The 20,000-nt window shown below is 44.1% G+C and overlaps 2 protein-coding genes and 1 pseudogene across 7 annotated transcripts in view; 1 reads left to right on the top strand and 2 right to left on the bottom strand.

The window, feature by feature from the left end:
- LOC144513847 (butyrophilin subfamily 1 member A1-like) overlaps positions 1-2,917 on the bottom strand; it is a 3,090-nt gene extending 173 nt beyond the window's left edge. The window contains exons 1-3 of the mRNA XM_078245043.1: positions 2,689-2,917; positions 1,624-1,980; positions 1-1,496 (exon numbers count right to left, since the gene is read on the bottom strand). The exon at positions 1-1,496 is cut by the window's left edge and continues 173 nt beyond it. Coding sequence (XP_078101169.1) covers positions 1,252-1,496; positions 1,624-1,980; positions 2,689-2,737 — 651 coding nt within the window. The 5' untranslated portion in view covers positions 2,738-2,917 and the 3' untranslated portion in view covers positions 1-1,251. The remainder of the gene's footprint in view (positions 1,497-1,623; positions 1,981-2,688) is intronic.
- A 3,273-nt stretch (positions 2,918-6,190) lies between these two features.
- On the top strand, positions 6,191-9,498 carry LOC144513849 (high affinity immunoglobulin gamma Fc receptor I-like; annotated as a pseudogene). The gene is made up of 6 exons (XR_013501182.1): positions 6,191-6,291; positions 6,601-6,636; positions 7,913-8,177; positions 8,257-8,499; positions 8,572-8,760; positions 9,181-9,498. The product of XR_013501182.1 is annotated as a high affinity immunoglobulin gamma Fc receptor I-like (transcript).
- Positions 9,499-10,386: 888 nt separating this feature from the next.
- LOC144513851 (sialoadhesin-like) overlaps positions 10,387-20,000 on the bottom strand; it is a 16,859-nt gene continuing 7,245 nt past the window's right edge. For 2 of the 5 annotated variants that reach the window (XM_078245045.1, XM_078245047.1), the window contains exons 4-9: positions 19,634-19,782; positions 15,425-15,664; positions 13,617-13,907; positions 12,193-12,438; positions 11,580-11,752; positions 10,387-11,301 (exon numbers count right to left, since the gene is read on the bottom strand). In XM_078245045.1, coding sequence (XP_078101171.1) covers positions 11,119-11,301; positions 11,580-11,752; positions 12,193-12,438; positions 13,617-13,907; positions 15,425-15,664; positions 19,634-19,782 — 1,282 coding nt within the window. In that variant the 3' untranslated portion in view covers positions 10,387-11,118. The remainder of the gene's footprint in view (positions 11,302-11,579; positions 11,753-12,192; positions 12,439-13,616; positions 13,908-15,424; positions 15,665-19,633; positions 19,783-20,000) is intronic. The other 3 variants (XM_078245046.1, XM_078245049.1, XM_078245048.1) reach the window with 3 other exon arrangements.

Here is a 20,000-nt window from a genome sequence, read left to right on the forward strand (position 1 = left end):
AACTAAATCAGATACGTGGGGGGTGGGGGGAGGGGGGGGGGGGGTTGAGTGTCAAAAAATACAATATTTATCAGTTTTTGCCATTTTGTGGACTAACAGAAACGTGTCAAATTTACAGAGCATGTACAGTAAATATAGATAATTTTCCGTATTTGTATTAACAGAAACGTCCTTCAAAGGTACGGAGGCTATACTGTAAAAATACAGAATTTTCCGTATTTGTATTAACAGAAACGCCCGTCAAAGGTATGGAGGCTATACTGTAAAAATACAGAATTTTCCGTGTTTGTATTAACAGAAAAGTCCTTCAAAGGTACGGAGGCTATACTGTAAAAATACAGAATTTTCCGTATTTGTATTAACAGAAACGTCCGTCAAAGGTACGGAGGCTATACTGTAAAAATACAGAATTTTCCGTACTTGTATTAACAGAAACGTCCGTCAAAGGTACGGAGGCTATACTGTAAAAATAAAGAATTTTCCGTACTTGTATTAACAGAAACATCCTTCAAAGGTACGGAGGCTATACTGTAAACCAACAGAATGTTTCCGTATTTGTATTAACAGAAACGTCCGTCAAAGGTACGGAGGCTATACTGTAAAAAATACTGAATTTTCCGTATTTGTATTAACAGAAACGTCCGTCAAAGGTACGGAGGCTATACTGTAAACCAACAGAATGTTTCCGTATTTGTATTAACAGAAACGTCCGTCAAAGGTACGGAGGCTATACTGTAAAAATAAAGAATGTTTCCGTATTTGTATTAACAGAAACGTCCGTCAAAAGGTACGGAGGCTATACTGTAAAAATACAGAATGTTTCCGTATTTGTATTAACAGAAACTTCCGTCAAAGGTAAGGAGACTATACTGTAAAAATACAGAATTTTCCGTATTTGTATTAACAGAAACGTCCGTCAAAGGTACGGAGGCTATACTGTAAACCAACAGAATGTTTCCGTATTTGTATTAACAGAAACGTCCGTCAAAGGTACGGAGGCTATACTGTAAAAATACAGAATGTTTCCGTATTTGTATTAACAGAAACGTCCGTCAAAGGTACGGAGGCTATACTGTAAACCTACAGAATGTTTCCGTATTTGTATTAACAGAAACGTCCGTCAAAGGTACGGAGGCTATATTGTAAAAATACAGAATTTTCCGTATTTGTATTAACAGAAACGTCCGTCAAAAGGTACGGAGGCTATACTGTAAAAATAAAAAATAAAAAAATAAATTACTGTCTGATAAACTAGACATGATTTAAAAAGCTCTCCGAGTTGTCAGATGCTTCATCATCATCAGCAGCAGGTTGTCCTGATCTCTTGTCCTGACGTCTTTTATACATCAGGACACCAACCACTGCAGCAGCTACAAGAACCAGTCCACCTGCAACAGCTGCTGCCAGTCCAAAGTATCGGCCTCCAGGAGAGGAGTTTCCATCTTCAGGGACATCATTCATTGAGTGTCTATCCATGGAGTGACCTCTTTTTGAACCTGAAGATGAATAAAACATACGAGTCAGTAAATATGTGATAGTGTAGCAGTCTTCATCCTCTCTGATGTTAGAAACTGCAGCTACAACCTGATACTCAGAAAAACTCACTGAGAGAGACTCACTCACCTGGCTCTGTAACCTGCAGACGGATGGTTCTGATTGGCTCAGAGTCGATGTTGGCTCTCTTTTTACGTCTTGAACCATCTGATGCAACTCGACACTCGTATGTCCCGTTGTCGATGCTGCTCACATTCTTCAGAATTAAAGACACGTCTCTGTCCTTCAGATCTCTGTCCACCAGGTCCACCCTGTCCTTAAAGGATGGATGCTGGTGGGTTTGATCCAGGTGTCCATCTCTGTATAAGAGGACGTAGTCTGGCTCCAGGTCAGGTCTGGTCCACTCTACAGCTCTGATGGAGGAATCAGCAGCCTGACACGGCAGAGTTACATCATCTCCAGGATCAACTGTTACCTCAATCAGGTCTGAAAAACAATAATAATAATCAATAATAAATAATAAAAAGTCATTTTATTTCAAAAAGGCCTCCACAGGTGTGACATGGCAGAAGGTTTTACATTTGAATAATGAAGAATGACTCTGTCCGTCCCTCCCTCTCTGTCTCCTTCTCTCAACCCTTTTTTTAACTTCTCAGTTAGAAACTGTTCTTTATATGTTAAAGTATCTAACAAAGTTCGACAAAACACAAACCCGATATTGTTTAAAACAATGCATTTACTTGTTACACAGCTTTGCATTGTGCACTGAGTCGGGATAACGAAGGGAGAGAAAGGGTGAAAGGAGGAAACAGGAAGAGCTAACAGAGCTAACAGAGCTAACAGAGCTAACAGAGCTAATGGCTACCGATGACGATGTAGCTCCTTGACTAAATCACATTTACCGGGCCGGGCGACCTGGCTTCAGAGCAACAACCCGTTCATATTCCCTTACCGTGAAATACAGAAACCAAACAATCTTTGTTAAATGAATATATTTGATCAAGTTATTGATTTTTTAGTAAGTAGCCGTGTAATAAACAAGATAATGGAGAGCAATCCGGTCGTCCCTGGTCATGACCGGATTCATAAACTTTACAAAACCTGAAACTGTCTCTTTTAAACACAATCGTCATAACAACAAAGGTCAGAAATAAAGTCTACATTAATCTTTTCATGATAAAAGCTGATATTTACCAGGAGCTGCTTCAGACAGGATGAGCAACAGGAGCAGAAATGGAGCCATGAGAGCGGAGAGAGTCTTGATCCGTTGCCGTCTTGTGTCCGTGAGTTTTAGTTTTTAGTTTGAGTCTGGAAACGTCTGGAAGCCACCGCCCTCTGTACACCTTGTTAGACCGGATTTGTTGTCAAGAGCCGCCTTGAATCATCACCCAATTATTCAGAGCAGACAAAAAAAGATGTAATGTAAATGTAATTCCCTCACTTTGTCTAGTGAGGGAATTACATTTGGAAATATTGCATAATATATATCCTACAAACCTGTTTGTCTCAAAATCCATGCCTGTTAAGAGTTATTGTAGTTTTTGTAAGATAGAACAAGAATTGTTACCCCATCTTTTTTTATGGTTGTGTCATGATTGTGATGTTCTGTTTCCTGTTTTATTTTGAAGTCTGTCTTGTCTCCCTTGTCCTATCTAGATTACTTCCTGTCTTTTGTTTTCCAGCCTGTTTGATTGTTCTGCCCTGATTTGTTTCACCTGTTGTGTCACCTGTTTCTTGTTAGTCCTTGTTAACCTGTGTATTTAGTATCTGTGTTGTCTTTGTCTTGTGTGGGAGCATTACGTTTCTGTTGCTGTGTGTTCTGTGAGTGTGTTCGTGTCTGGAGTCTACCTTTCGTTTCTGAGTTCTGGTTTTTGAGATCCTGTTCTGTTTGTTCTGGAATTAGTTTTTGTCCTGTTGCTTTCTGGACACTTTTGGTATGTATTTCATTTTTGTTTAATAAATCATCTAAACTGCATTTGGGTCCAAGCCATTCCTGACAGACCGTGACAGAATGCTCCCACCAAACATGGACCCAGCAGAGATGATTTCTGATGAACTTCATGACCTTATGTGTGAACTTATGGAACTCAAAGCCTGGTGGAGGAAGGCTAATGATGATTGCCAGAAGGAGGCACTTTTGGCATTGGCTCGTAAGAAGGTTTTGGAAAAACCTTGGTTAAAGGACTCTATTCTTAACTGGGTTACAAGCTTCATTTTTGTTCCAGCTCCTCCACTTACTAAAGGATTGTGGTCAGTCAAACCTGTTAACTCCACCAATGCTTCACTCAGTCACGTACCAGCTCCTCATCAGATTCCAAGCCAGCTAGCACCCACTAGCCTGCCTGCTTCTAGGCCTGCTAGCATTGTGGCTACAGGTTCTCTGTCTTTGACCCCGCCTACCCCTTTGCCTGCTTCTCCCAGTCAGGAAGTTTCTCCACCTGGAGGAAAGCCAGAGACTTATATGACTTTGTTCCAGTACCTAGCTAAATGTGCTAGACGGACTGAGGAGGCCGAAGTCACTAGATTACTAGCTGGTGATCTACGGTCCAGTTCGCCTTCATGCAGCTCCCTTGAGCAGTCTTTTGAAGGGACCCGTCTGGCCATATTTTCTGGGAACCGTGGAGGCCGCAAGAGGACGTGGTCGACATGGTCCCCGACGCCATGCACTGGTTCAACCGCTCTCCAGTGGACCTGAGTCCGAGTTGTCCAATGGACCTGAGCCCGTGCTCTCTAACGTTGCCGAGCAGCCTTCCAGAACCTCCGCAGACGTCCAGCCGTCGAGTCTTCGATGACCACTCTTCCAGACTGTGAGTGGACCAGCGTTCCAGAGCCCGAGTGGACCGCTCTCCCAGAGTCTAGGTCGACTGACCTCCCAGCGACTTTGTCGGTCTCCAACACCCCAGTGACTATGCCCTTTCCCGGTACCCCTGAGACTTCGCCCGACTCCAGCATCCCTGAGACTTTGCTTTTGTCGGCGGTCAGGCCGACTTCTGCTTCAGTTACCCTGTCGGTGGAGTTGCCGACTTCTGATCCTGTTGCCTTGTTGGTGGACCCGCCTACTCCCGTTCCTGTTACCTTGTCGCCTGTCTCCAGCCCAGCTGACCCGTCGCCTGCCTGGCCCACAGAGGGGTTTAGTCTTCGCTGGCCCGCCAGGTCTCCCAATGGATTCAGCCTTAACCGTCCTGCTTGTCCGCCTGAGGGATGCTGCCTTAGCGGCCGGCCTCCTGAGGGGTTTCGCCTTCGCCGCCGGCCTTCAGAAGGGATTCGCTTTCGCCGGCGGCCGCCTGAAGGGTTCTGCTTTCGCCGCCGTCTGCCTGAAGGACATCGCTTTTGCTGCCGGCCGCCTGAAGGGTTCTGCCTTCGCCGCCGGCCGCCTGAAGGACATCGCTTTCAACGCCGACCACCAGACAGACATCGCTTTCGCCGCCGACCACCAGAGGGACACCTCCTTTTCTGCCAGCTGCCTGAAGGGTTCTGCCTTCGCCGCCGACCCCCAGACGGGGTCCCATCTGTGCTGTTCCTCTCTGTTCCCTGTCCCGAGTGGTCCCTCTGCTTCCCCTAGTGGCCCTCAGTTTCCCCCAGGCCTCTTTGCCCACTAGTTTCCCGTGCCCTAGTGCCTAGCGGCTCTGTCCCAAGTTCCCGAGTGCCCACGGTCCCCAGTTCCCACTATCCTCTGTTCTCTAGCCCTGTTTGACTTTTTTGTTCCTCCGTTCGTCCCTCCTCTTGTTTTCCAGCCTGTTTGATTGATCTGTCCTGATTTGTTTCACCTGTTGTGTCACCTGTTTCTTGTTAGTCCTTGTTAACCTGTGTATTTAGTATCTGTGTTGTCTTTGTCTTGTGTGGGAGCATTACGTTTCTGTTGCTGTGTGTTCTGTGAGTGTGTTCGTGTCTGGAGTCTACCTTTCGTCTCTGAGTTCCGGTTTTTGAGATCCTGTTCTGTTTGTTCTGGAATTAGTTTTTGTCCTGTTGCTTTCTGGACACTTTTGGTATGTACTTCATTTTTGTTTAATAAATCATCTAAACTGCATTTGGGTCCAAGCCATTCCTGACATTCCGTGACAGGTTGTTCATTTTGTATTACTTTCTGGAAAAGTTTTGAAAATGATATAGTATTTAAAACATCACATACAATTACAATTGAAGGGAAACATTACATATTTTGAATGTAAAGACAGGAATTTGCTGTGGGAGCATCAAGAAGGCCCAACAGAGGATGTACTTTCTGCGGCAGCTGAAGAAGTTCAACCTGCCAAAGACGATAATGGTGCACTTCTATATCGAGTCCATTGAGAACATCTGGTACTCTGCTGCCACCGCCAAGGACAAGGGCAGACTGCAGCGTATCATTCACTCTGCGGAGAAGGTGATTGGCTGCAGTCAGTCGCCCTCCAAGACCCTGAGGACCCTCTGGACCTGTACGCCTCCAAACCGATGTGAGCATTGGCAACACACGGCTCAAGAAGCCGACAAATAGCCGTGATGGGTAATTCCCTCTGCTGACAATCTATATCTTTAATAAAAATACCCATCAGTGAATGTTTACGGGGTTGTCTGTCTCTAAATGGTTTAACTAGTATCTCTCTGTCTCTACCGCCCCCCCCTTTGATTATAAACTAACACAAGAGACCAACTGTCCTATCAACTGCAGGAGGGGAAACCACACGGCTGTGACACCCCCGCCCACCCCCTCCAAAGAGGAAATGGTGGTTTTAGCTATTCTGAGTCAAACATTCAAAGTGCTTGATGTCACATCACCAACAGGTACGATGGAACAAACATCTCTGCAATGGCTGATCTGTAAGTACACTCTGTTCTGTCATCACATTGTTAGCTTCATTGTTTAAAACGTTCAGAACAGGTTGTTTATTTACTCTGAAACAACCTTTAAGAGCAGGAAGTGACAACAGCTGCAGAGAAACTGTAGTTAAAGGGTGTAACGTCAGAGCTTATTGAACGGAGCTGCAGCGTGATAGAAAAGCAGAATAAACTGGTGTTAAAGCTGGAAGACGCTGAGAGGATTTAGTGTGGACTCCATCTTCTCTGAGCTCCCAGTTCTGTCTGTCTGCAGTCAAAGCTCAAACTAACCTGAGGTTCATTTCTCTTCAGTTCTGACCTCACTGCTGAGCAGCACAACAAACCAAGGTCAGTAGAAACTCTGACAACACTTTATATTACAGTACACAGGGTTACTAATATTCAAACAGGGACGGGTTGATGTTGTCTGACTTCATTATCTCAATATAATGTTTTCAAATGAGCATTTTGTTCATTTCCTGACAAGCAACGAGTTTGAACATACAAGGTTTACATCCGGCAGAAAGATGTTCCCCAGTCAGATTCTTAGAAGTACTCTACTTGAAGTTTCTGACATCCTAAACCACACAGCTTCCATTTTCTAACGTTTCCTCTTCACACTTAACCCTCGTGTTGTCTTCTCGTCGACCATGCACCTTGTTTTCCTCTCGTAAAAGTAGAAAATGAACCCTATCTAAAATAGAAATAAGAGCCTGGAAATCCAGACCCAAATCAGAAAGGATTAAGGGTCTGGCATCGAGTAATGAAAGTCACCCATCACCAAGAGTGCATTTGAAAATCTCCCTGCACGCAATTGGATAACACTACGACCAATCACAACAACACACGGGGTGACGTATCCAGAGCCCCATACGCTTAGCTACCAGAGGAGCTAATTGGTAGATTAAACTGTTAGCTACCAGAGGAGCTAACTGGTAGATTAACCTGTTAGCTACCAGAGGAGCTAACTGGTAGATTAACCTGTTAGCTACCAGAGGAGCTAACTGGGAGATTAACCTGTTAGCTACCAGAGGAGCTAACTGGTAGATTAAACTGTTAGCTACCAGAGGAGCTAACTGGTAGATTAATCTGTCATCATACTGTATCAGATACAGCGATGTGATTGGTGCAGCTCGGCTACAAGTCATAGCTAATGAGCATCATTACTGAATGCCAGAGGGACTCGCTGAGCTAATCACAATTGTGCTCTCGCCAGAACTCTGGATTTCCAGGGTTTCAACAAAATGGTTATGATTTAGGGGATAATCCCATCGACCAACAAGTGATGGTGTGTCTGTGTGTGTGTATTCAGTGTCTGTTCAGTGTGTGTGCGTGTCTGTGTGTTTTCTGCGTGTGTGTTTGTGTGTATATGTGTGTGTGTGTGTGTATATGTGTGTGTGTGTGTGTGTGTGTATTGTCTGTTCAGAGTGTGTGTGTTTTTGTGTGTGTCTGTGTGTGTTCAGTGTGTTTGTGTGTGTATTCAGTGTGTGTGTGTGTGTGTGAAAACACTTTTGTTGCTCATCATCACATAATTTAGGACACAAATATTATGAAACAAGTTTGGGATTCAGACTTTCTTCTCGGGGTCATTTAGTGTTTCCTAAACCCTCCATCATCCCTCCAGCCGCTCTGACTGTGAGTCCCAGCAGCTCTCAGATGTTTAAAGAACAGTCTGTCTCTCTGAGCTGTGAGGAGGACGACAGCTCTGCTGGATGGACTCTGAGGAGGAACAGGATCAGAGACACCAGGACTCAGTGTGGAGAAGGCTGGGGAAGACCTGCTGGTTCTTCCTGTAACATCAGTCTAGATGCTCCCATGGGACAGTGGAGTTTACTGGTGTGAGTCCAGAGAGGGAGCAACCAGTAACAGCATCAACATCACTGTCACTGGTAAGATCAGACTGTGGAGTCAGTATTGATGAAGCTGTGTGTGGATGGATGACATGCTGTAGTTTGTCTCTGTGTTCAGATGGACCAGTGATCCTGCAGAGTCCTGTCCTCCCTGTGACGGAGGGAGAAGACCTCATTCTGCACTGTAAAACAAAGACGTCCTCCAACCTCCCAGCTGGTTTCTATAAAGATGGCTCCTTCATCAGGACTGAGCCTGCAGGTCACATGACCATCCACAATGTTTCCAGGTCTGATGAAGGCCTCTACAAGTGTCTCATCAGCAGTGTTGGAGAGTCTCCATCCAGCTGGGTCTCTGTCACAGGTGAGGAGGTTACCTTTGATTTCAGGAGTTCATTCATCCAGATATTCAGCTGACAGCTGATTCTCTCTACAGAGAAACCTACGACCACATGCCCTCCTTCGAGCTCCGTGCCGCCCCCTGACACAACAACAGCTCCGCCCCCTGACACAACCTCAGACCCCCTCCCCCTTGTGATCAGACTGGTCTGCCACCTGGTGGTGTTCTGTCCGTACTGCATCTCCACTCTCATCATGGTGTCTCTATATCGAGGCAGGACAACAGGTAACACTCTGAATCATTCACTGACCTTACAATCAATCTCAATCTCACCACACTTATTTTTTATTTTTATTTAACCTTTATTTAACCAGGTAGGCCGTTGAGAACAGCTTCTCATTTGCAACAGCGACCTGGCCAAGAATAAAGCATAAGCGTTCAAGACAACATACAGTTTCAATATAGTACAAGAAAACAGAATACAATAGACTACATAAAGTACAGATTAAGTAGGCATTACAAAGCCGGTGCAAAGTAAGAAGAAGGATATGCGAAAGTGATATGGTAATAACACAATATACATGAATAGACAGTCTATAACACTGCTGAGATGTAGTGAAGAGTCAGTGATGTTTGGTTGTCTCTCACAGAACTCTTCAGCTGATCAGTTATCTCCATTTTGTCTCTAACCTGCTCTGACTGTAGGAAAGGGCCTACCTGTCGCTACGGTGACTACCTCACCCACCCAGGCTGAGGAGGGATTGGACGATGAATATGAGAATGACATCACCGCCGTCACCAGAGAGCATCACTTCTGAACTGATCTGAAAAGAAGCTGAAATCTCCGTAGATCAGAAACAGTTCCCCCGGCCGTCTTGATATAATTCTGGTTTAAACATATTCAGTATGAAATCATTGCTTTCAGTGTGAATTGCTCCTTTACTGCCAGCCACAGCTATCTCTGTCATCCTGAATATTTTATATCATAACAATAAAGCTTATTTTCCGTAGTTTTTCATGAAATTGATCAGCGTAACTTTGTGTCTTTTCCAGGGTTTGTATTTCAGCTCTCAGTTCAGTCAGTGTCTTTAACGTCAGCTCCCTTTATAATTAATTCATCACTGAATTACAGAAATCTGTATTTGGGCTTACGGGCAGTTTATTGTCCCAAATAAGCCCTAAACCTAACACCTGTTAAACAGCATGATGATTAGGGTTAGGGTAGCACAGATGGTTTAGCAGGTTCATAATTAATTAAGGAGTCCGTATGGGGAATTTGGGACACTACACTGCACGTATACCGAGTATTTCGATATTATAGTCAAGTAAAAATGAACTTAGGTCAGAAAGTACAAAACAATGTTTACTGTGTGTTCAGGTAATGAAATAAAGATCATTAACATGTCAACACACACATTACATCACACCACAGAGTGTCCAAACCAACAGAAAACACAACAGAGACAAAACTCAGACAGTTAGCGGACACACACACACACCTAACAACCTTCCTCTGAACAGTACCATCCATCCCAGAGAGCGTGTTTGTTGAACTCTCCTGTCTGAACGTGATGTGGAGGATCATCCATCAGCATGTTAGCATTTAGCATGTTAGCCACAACCAGCATGCACCTGTTGGTGAAGTAACATGGCAGCAGGTGTGTTTGATTTGTGTCACTTAGCGTGCTGGACGGGTGGTTCATGAGGCTAACTAAGGTAGATCTGTAGTGTGTTCTCTTGCATTTTAAATCCAAACCTGCACAAACACATGGTGTCATTTCTGATTCTACCACTCGGGGTCGCCGCAGTACTAAACGTTCATCTTTCATTATACTTTATAAAACTGCAGTTTTTCCCTGTCCAGGCCTTGAAGTTACAAAACAATCAAGAAAACAAAAGGAAACATTCAAAGTGACTTCAATTCAGTTTTATTTATAGTATCAAATCATAACAGGAGTTATCTCGAGACACTTTACAGATAGAGGAGGTCTAGACCACGCTCTATAATTTACAAAGCCCCAACATTTACAGCAATCCCCCCCAAGAGCGAGTCATTCAACCATGACGCCTCAAACTCAGAACAGGAATCACAAAGAACACGTACATTAACTTCAAATAAGCCAAATTACAAAGAGCCACATGTAAGTGCATTATTTTAGATAATAGATATGAGAAGACAATGGTATTCATATGTTTTATATATATATATATATATATATATATATATATATATATATATATAGCCAGGATGCTGTCTGAAGAGATGTGTAGACTTTCAGCCATCCTGATGTTAATAAGGGGAACTTATTCCACCATTTAGGAGCCAGGACAGCAAACAGTTCAGGTTTCACTGAATCAACAATCAATCAATCAACATTTATATTCATACAGCACTTCACCTCAACCAGCAGGTAGCTTTACATCAGGAACCAAGAATATAACAACGTATCATACAATAAAAAGACTGAAACATAGAAAACAGTAAAATCAGAAAAGGTTACATAGAAACAGGAGGAGGAGAGGGACATTGTCACACCACTACTACGTATTAAAAGCCATCCTAAATACATTTAATATATATATATATATATATATATATATATATATATATATATATATATATATATATATGACCTTGGGACTTCATGACAACAAGACAACATTACAGACAACAATAGAAAAAGACAAACATAAGAGAGAGAGCGAGAGTTTAGAAATGATGCTCAGTGGTGACGTCAGCAATGACGTCTTCATACGCTCGGTCCGCTCCCTCATCGTCCTCTCTGGGTGGAGACATCGCCGTGGAAACACGCTGCTTCCTTCCTGCTGAGGGACGTAAACATTTTATTTGTTTTTTGTTTTTTTCAAATGAAGCATGTTGTTATATGGGACATTGATTAATTGATTGATGAATCATGATGGCTTTCTTCAAAAAAGCATTTTACGAAAAAGCGACTTTGCAAAAAGACTAACTTAGACCGTTTCGTTCTATTTGGTTGTCTCGTTTTTCCTGCAAATTCAGACAACAGTAACAGCTCTGTTTTTACGTTTTTACGAAAAAAGGGCTCGTTATTTGTGTTAAATGGGAAAAAAAAGATTGTTACCACAGCTCCTGATGCTCTGGAGAAGTTACCTTTCGGCTTCTGTCGACATATGGACACCAGCAGGACGGTGGCGATGCAGTACGGACAGACGACCACCAGGTGGCGTATCAGCGTCAGCACAGCCAGAGGTGAGGACGCAGAGGAGAAAGTTTCCTCCATATCGCTCAGGGGATCTGAGAAACACACACACCTGGACAGGTAATCATCTAAAACCAGAAACACTTCATCTGATCTATTAATACTATATATATATATATATATATATATATATCCTGAACTTTTGCCCATCCCTTTACGGTGTTTGGTGTTTTAAGCCCCCAATGTCATCTTCCAGGCAGCGCTGCCTGGAAGGCACTAGGATTAGGCAATGGTTAATGTTAGTGTTAGTGCCTTGAAGTCCATGTTGGGGGCTTAAAACACCATCGAGCTCCCTTTACATTCATGTACATCCTGCACTAGTCCATACAGCCTCTTTTCATCAAACATGATGTATGTATGTATGTATGTATTAAAAGTCCAAAATGTCAAACAAACATGGTGAAAAATGGGCCAAAAACATTCAAATCGATAAAGCTGCGTTGCCCTCCAGGTTTATATATCACAACGTCCTCACCTCTGACAAACAGCCAGCTGGGTGGAGACTCTCCAACACTGCTGATGAGACACTTGTAGAGGCCTTCATCAGACCTGGAAACATTGTGGATGGTCATGTGACCTGCAGGCTCAGTCCTGATGAAGGAGCCATCTTTATAGAAATCAGCCAAGGAGTCCCAGTCTTGGTTTGTTCTGCAGTGCAGCGTGACGTTATCTCCCTCCATCACAGGGCGGCCGGGACTCTGCAGAATCATTTTATCAGTACCTGGAACACGGAGAGAGAGAGAGAGAGAGAGAGAGAGAGAGAGAGAGAGAGAGAGAGAGAGAGAGAGAGAGAGAGAGAGAGAGAGAGAGAGGAGTGTTTGTGAGTCCCTCTCTGGTACTTAGGCAATGTTCACACTCTATTTTGAAGCTGCCAGCATCTGTTTTACATTATAATCATACGGTGTAAACCGTGTTTACAAAAGAGTCCTGAGAACATCGGAAAAATGATGAAAACTTAAAAACCTCGGCGAGAGGTATGTAGGAAAAAGCGCCAAGAATGTCAAAAAATTCTGCAAAACAAATACAGAAATGTCTATAAAAAAAAATTTAAAAACGCTGAAAAAGTAATTTTAAAATAAAGAAATAAACCATTGAATTAAGCGGCAAAAATGTCTAAAAGAAAGGACAAAAAAGTTGATAAAAAGCATCAAAAACGTAGTAAAAAAAAAACTTCTAATTAATAATAAAAACAAATCTTGCCTAGGGCCAGCTCTGGCCAAGTGCGATCACGGCCTATAATACTTGTTTTTTATTATGGCTCGTACCGTAAAAAGAGATGCTGAGAGAGTTGTTTGCATGGCTCGTACCGTAAAAAGAGATGCTGAGGGAGTTGTTTGTATGGCTCGTACCGTAAAAAGAGATGCTGAGGGAGTTGTTTGCATGGCTCGTACCGTAAAAAGAGATGCTGAGAGAGTTGTTTGTATGGCTCAGTACCGTAAAAAGAGATGCTGAGGGAGTTGTTTGCATGGCTCGTACCGTAAAAAGAGATGCTGAGGGAGTTGTTTGTATGGCTCGTACCGTAAAAAGAGATGCTGAGAGAGTTGTTTGCATGGCTCGTACCGTAAAAAGAGATGCTGAGGGAGTTGTTTGTATGGCTCGTACCGTAAAAAGAGATGCTGAGGGAGTTGTTTGTATGGCTCGTACCGTAAAAAGAGATGCTGAGGGAGTTGTTTGCATGGCTCGTACCATAAAAAGAGATGCTGAGGGAGTTGTTTGTATGGCTCGTACTGTAAAAAAGAGATGCTGAGAGAGTTGTTTGTATGGCTCGTACCGTAAAAAAGAGATGCTGAGGGAGTTGTTTGTATGCCTCGTACTGTAAAAAAGAGATGCTGAGGGAGTTGTTTGTATGGCTCGTACCGTAAAAAGAGATGCTGAGGGAGTTGTTTGTATGGCTCGTACCGTAAAAAGAGATGCTGAGGGAGTTGCTCCGCTGCCTGGCGGGAGACTCGCACCAGTACACGCCGCTGTCCGTCTTCTTGGCGGTGTGGATGTCGCAGCCAGAAGGCGAAGCGTCGCCCCATTTCTCGCTGCAGTTCACCAGCATCCCCTCCTTCCCGTCCAGCTTGGTTGCTCTGAAGATCCTCCAGCCGTGAGATCGGCTGTTGGTCCCGCAGCTCAGAGACAGACGGTGGTACTCAAACAGCTGAGAGACGTCCGGAGATGCCGAGAGAGAGGCCGGCACAGAGTCATCTGGGGACGCAAACGCTGGAGTTACAGTGCGTTCATACCATAGAAATAAAATGGGTAGAAGGGGCATCGAACTGGTTGCCGTGGTCATTTGATAAGTACACAACAATATGGCGATTGATGTTAGTTGGCATGCCAACATGCATAAACTGTGTCGCAACTTGCTGGGAGGAGAGCAGCCTGACCATTGGTGCATTGGTGCATTGGTCCAGTGGCGGCCAGTCAGCAGACAGTTAGATAGAGCGGCGGCCGGTCAGTGGACAGTTAGACCCAGCGGCTACACTGAATGCCACCAATCTAATTTTGTCGTGTTCATACAATGACAATAAAGCATCTTAAATCTTGAAAGCACGCCAGAACTGACCAGAACCGGCCAGAACCGGCCAGCCAGCCAGCCGGCGGACAACTTGTTAGTTGGCTAACGTTAGCTTGCTAACTCCACCTTACCTCCTATTCCCAGTGGTGGAGGAAGTACTGAATCTCAGTACTTACGTTAAAGTACAAATAACCAGAGATATATTTACTTTAGTAAAAGTAGAAGTACAATGATGACAACCCTACTTAAGTAAAAGTAAAAAGTACCTGATTTTAAATGTACTTTAAGTATTAAAAGTAAAAGTACTTCTCTTAATGTCATGGACAGTGAACGAGTACAAGTGCGTGGCTTCATAGCTGAGGAGGACCGGGAGTGTTTTTAAGATAAATATATACGGGTTGTATATTAACCCAGAATAGATGCTTCACATATGACCCAGAGTATCGGGACCAGTAACAGGAGCAGCAGTAGTACCGGGAGTGGTACGCGCCTGGCCAATAAATGCTATTGAAGGGCGGGTCTTGGCGTGGCCATAGTGGGATTCATAATATCGCGAGCGGCACCGGGAGCTGGACGGCCGCTGCTGAAGGCTTGCCTGCGGACTGCAAACGTGTGACGGTAAGGAAGACATTTTGGCACGGGGGACAAACTGATCAGAAAATGGAAACGGAACGAAAGTATAGATAAATGTAACGAAGTAAGTATGCACTATTGATTGTACTTAAGTAAAGTACAGATACGTGAAAAATGTACTTAAGTACAGTTCTTCGTTACATTCCACCACTGCCTACCCCACATTATACACAGAAAACGAGCTGAATAAAGCTGTCACTCAGCTGGGGATGGAAGTCCTTTGTGTGGATGAAGCATGAAGTTAATGTGACTCATTTAGCGGCTAGCTCTCTGCCTCGTAACGTTACTAATCTACTGCTCGTTTGTCCGTTACTGCAAAACCTCAGCTCCGCCAGTTGCCGGAAGTTGGCTTATACAGAGGTTTTTACATAACCATGGAAATGGTAGACGCTCTGACCATTGTGCTCAGTGATTTGAATGGAAATGGCCTTTATCTATTTGATTTCTATGGTTTATACTTATTAAGTTGACAAGAAAATGTCGAAAAAAGCAATGAAAGCATTGATTTATTCAAATGGCCCATCAGGAAAGTTACACATACATGTAGTGTGTAAAGTGTTTGACTGTTTACCTTTCATCAGCATCCAGCTGGGTGGAGACTCTTCATCACCGACTTTACATTTGTAGAATCCTTCACCCGACCTGGAGAAATGGCGGAGGGTCCAATAACCTTTATGCCCTCTCCCGATGTAGACGCCATCTTTATAGAACTCAGCTGGGAGGACGGACGAGTTCCTTTTAATGCAGCGCAGAGTGACGTCTTCTCCCTCCGTCACAGGGAGGACAGGACTCTGCAGGATCACCGGTCCACCTCAACACAGAGACAAACTACAGCATGTCATCCATCCACACACAGCTTCATCAATACTGACACATTCTCACTCCCAACTCGACAAATTCTGACACTTGTTCAGGACCCCAGCGCGTCCTTTTTCAACGTGCAAGGTAAAACCACTAAGTTAAATGATGTACGTTTCAGTGACATGTAAGTCCCGTGTTGTTTGTTTATGCTGCGTTCCAGACACAACTTTTAGCCCGCAAGTTACGACTTCAAGTCACGACTCACGACTTGGTAGAGTTCCAGGCAAAGTCGAAAAACCCTTCTAGCTAGCGTTAGCTAGCCGCTAGCTGACACTAGCGATTTATAAACATAACCTGTAGTAGTACACAAAAGTATGTGTATTGTTTTGATTACAATGTGCAGAATTACTTTACGTTGCCTATTTATGTCTATTTATTTCTATTTCTCACCGTTAATCAGCAGCAGCTGTACAGCATCAACAGGGGTCGCCATTGTTGTGACGTCACAAAATGTAACTGGAAGTATCTGGTAACGATCTGGTACGAGTTCACGAGTAAGTTCACGTAAGTTACGTTTTTGACTGCCGTTCCAGGGCACTTTCTCGGGTAGAAGGTCGTGAAAACACGAGTTACGGTTTGCCTGGTACTCTCTAGTCTCTCTGACTGGACTGGCAAATCGAAGGAGAAACCCTACATCTGTCATGTAATTAAAAAAATAGAAACATCAGACAGCCTCTCTTTCCTAACCCTAATTAAGTTGGCATCACTTTTTAAGGTGCAGGGTAAAACCAGTTAGTTAGGTTCAGGAAAAGTTAGTGGGTGGCTCCGCAAGCTGTCGCAGCACATGGTCGTGGACCTCTGAATTTCTGTAACTACGCGCTGCGCTTTCAGTTTCATCCAATGAATCACTTTATACAAATATGTTGGAGAGTTTCTGTGTGTTCCTCATTTTGCTGATTTAGTTTCATTAACACAAATGTTTAAAGTGCTCATATTATGCTTTTTGGCTTTTCCCCTTTCCTTCATTGTGTTATATATTTTTGTGCACGTTTTAAAGTGAAAAAGCCCAAAGTCCCCCCCAAAGGGACTTACCATCTCCAACAGAAAACACTGTTCACAAACTGCTCCAAACAGCTCTATTGTAGTCCAGCCTTTACTTCAGAGACAAACGTGGTCGCTTTGGAACACACGTTATAATGCTCACCTAGCTGCTAGCATGACACGCCCTCATACTCTGCTTCTGACTGGCTAGTAGTCCTTACCTAGGTACTGTCAGGGCACGCCCTCATACTCTGCTTCTGACTGGCTAGTAGTCCTTACCTAGGTACTGTCAGGGCACGCCCTCATACTCTGCTCCTGACTGGCTAGTAGTCCTTACCTTGGTACTGTCAGGGCACGCCCTCATACTCTGCTTCTGACTGGCTAGTAGTCCTTACCTAGGTACTGCACATGTGCGACTCCAAACAAAGACGTTACAGCAGTGAGAGGTCTCACTCTGTAGCTAAAACAGAGAGCTCAACAGTTTGTGGCCATGCTTTCAGACTTGCGTCATTGTGGTTTGTAGTTCCTTTAATAGTTAAACGTTTCTTAATGTTTGAATCATCGTACCGACCTTCATTCACTTCCCTTTAAAGTCTTCACTTCCTTTTAAAACTCCTATTAATCATAAAAGCATCAGTTACAGGCCGTAATGTTCTCATGTTGACTCCACGTGCTGGGAGAGTTGTATTTATTTAACAACCAGCGCTGACTTTTCTTTTTTTTTTAAAAAGGCGCCCAAAATGTCTTTAAAAAAACGTGAAAAAATGTTAAAAAATGTCCAAATCCCCCACCAAACACTTCAAAAAAAGCCCAAAACATTGACAAATGAGTCAAAAACGTCACAAAAAGCACCATAAGCTTTTGAGAAATATGCAAAGTATCAGAAAGAGATTGCCAAAATCGTCAAAAAAAACTTCAGAAATGTGGGAAAAAGTGCCAAAAACATCGAAAACAGCATCAAAAATGTTGAAAAAAAAGCACAAAATTGAGAAAAACTATCACTAACACTAAAATGTAACCAAAACATTAAAAAAATGGAAAAAAAAATCGTTTTTTAAAGTGCCATAAACACAAAAACCCCACGCCAAAACATCGTCATTAGCTCAAATAATAACAAAAGTCAAGCAGCGGCTAGTATGGTGGTAAAACAGTCTCATAAGAATTTGCAACTCGTGAAACATAATTCATGAATAAATGCAGAATGATTTGTATCTGTAAATGTGTATCTGTGTCTGTGTGTTTCTCGTTCTATTTTTGTGGATCCTTGTGGAGTTTTTCGGCGTTGTGTCTCATGTGTCGAGCCCAGGGCTCTCCAGTAGATGGCGCTGATGTAACCCTTTTGGGTTGAAATACAGTCACACTTTTACACCGTTTAGATGTCAGCATTTTAACCGGGTTTACTCCAGATGCTAGGTAACGGTAGGCTAACGTCAGCTGCTGTCGAGTGTAGTGTTAACTAGCTAGCGGTAGGCTAACGTCAGCTGCTGTCGAGTGTAGTGTTAACTAGCTAGCGGTAGGCTAACGTCAGCTGCTGTCGAGTGTAGTGTTAACTAGCTAGCGGTAGGCTAACGTCAGCTGCTGTCGAGTGTAGTGTTAACTAGCTAGCGGTAGGCTAACGTCAGCTGCTGTCGAGTCTAGTGTTAACTAGCTAGCGGTAGGCTAACGTCAGCTGCTGTCGAGTGTAGTGTTAACTAGCTAGCGGTAGGCTAACGTCAGCTGCTGTCGAGTGTAGTGTTAACTAGCTAGCGGTAGGCTAACGTCAGCTGCTGTCGAGTGTAGTGTTAAGTAGCTAGCGGTAGGCTAACGTCAGCTGCTGTCGAGTGTAGTGTTAACTAGCTAGCGGTAGGCTAACGTCAGCTGCTGTCGAGTGTAGTGTTAACTAGCTAGCGGTAGGCTAACGTCAGCTGCTGTCGAGTCTAGTGTTAACTAGCTAGCGGTAGGCTAACGTCAGCTGCTGTCGAGTCTAGTGTTAACTAGCTAGCGGTAGGCTAACGTCAGCTGCTGTCGAGTCTAGTGTTAACTAGCTAGCGGTAGGCTAACGTCAGCTGCTGTCGAGTGTAGTGTTAACTAGCTAGCGGTAGGCTAACGTCAGCTGCTGTCGAGTGTAGTGTTAACTAGCTAGCGGTAGGCTAACGTCAGCTGCTGTCGAGTGTAGTGTTAACTAGCTAGCGGTAGGCTAACGTCAGCTGCTGTCGAGTGTAGTGTTAACTAGCTAGCGGTAGGCTAACGTCAGCTGCTGTCGAGTGTAGTGTTAACTAGCTAGCGGTAGGCTAACGTCAGCTGCTGTCGAGTCTAGTGTTAACTAGCTAGCGGTAGGCTAACGTCAGCTGCTGTCGAGTGTAGTGTTAACTAGCTAGCGGTAGGCTAACGTCAGCTGCTGTCGAGTGTAGTGTTAACTAGCTAGCGGTAGGCTAACGTCAGCTGCTGTCGAGTGTAGTGTTAACTAGCTAGCGGTAGGCTAACGTCAGCTGCTGTCGAGTGTAGTGTTAACTAGCTAGCGGTAGGCTAACGTCAGCTGCTGTCGAGTGTAGTGTTAACTAGCTAGCGGTAGGCTAACGTCAGCTGCTGTCGAGTGTAGTGTTAACTAGCTAGCGGTAGGCTAACCGATTGGTTGTAGGTCTATCTGTTGCTCTGATTGGTTGTAGGTCTATCAGTTGCTCTGATTGGTTGTAGGTCTATCAGTTGCTCTGATTGGTTGTAGGTCTATCAGTTGCTCTGATTGGTTGTAGATCTATCCAATGAGTGCAGAGGCATTTTCTTTCCTGGTTTGGTTGAAACACGCCCCACAATCACAGCCCAATGGAGCGTTTCAGACTCGTCTTCTGACTAGAATCTGAGTATGACGACGTCTGACTACATACAGTATATGCATTTACAGATACAATCGCTAAAAGGAAGTACTGGTGTTTGTGTCTGTGATCGTAGTAACGCCTCTTACCGGTGACGGTGATGTTGACGACGTTGCTGCTGTCTCCGTATCTGGACTGACACCAGTACACGCCGCTGTCCGTGGCCTTGGCCGTGACGATGTCACAGGAGGACGAAGGTTTGACGCCCCAGCCCAACTCACACCGGCTCAGATTCAAGCTGGAAACACCGTTCAGTTTAGTAATCATCTCAAAACAAACAGCTCAATCTGGCCCCTCGTACACTGTGTTCCAGGTCGCAATCAATTCAGTAAATGTGTGTGTGTGTGTGTGTGTCTGTGTGTGTGTGTGTGTGTGTGTGTGTGTGTGTGTGTGTGTGTGTGTGTGTGTGTGTGTGTGTGTGTGTGTGTGTGTGTGTGTGTGTGTGTGTCTGTGTCT

Source organism: Sander vitreus, unplaced genomic scaffold, assembly GCF_031162955.1.
Source record: "Sander vitreus isolate 19-12246 unplaced genomic scaffold, sanVit1 ctg356_0, whole genome shotgun sequence".
NCBI classification, from domain to species: domain Eukaryota; kingdom Metazoa; phylum Chordata; class Actinopteri; order Perciformes; family Percidae; genus Sander; species Sander vitreus.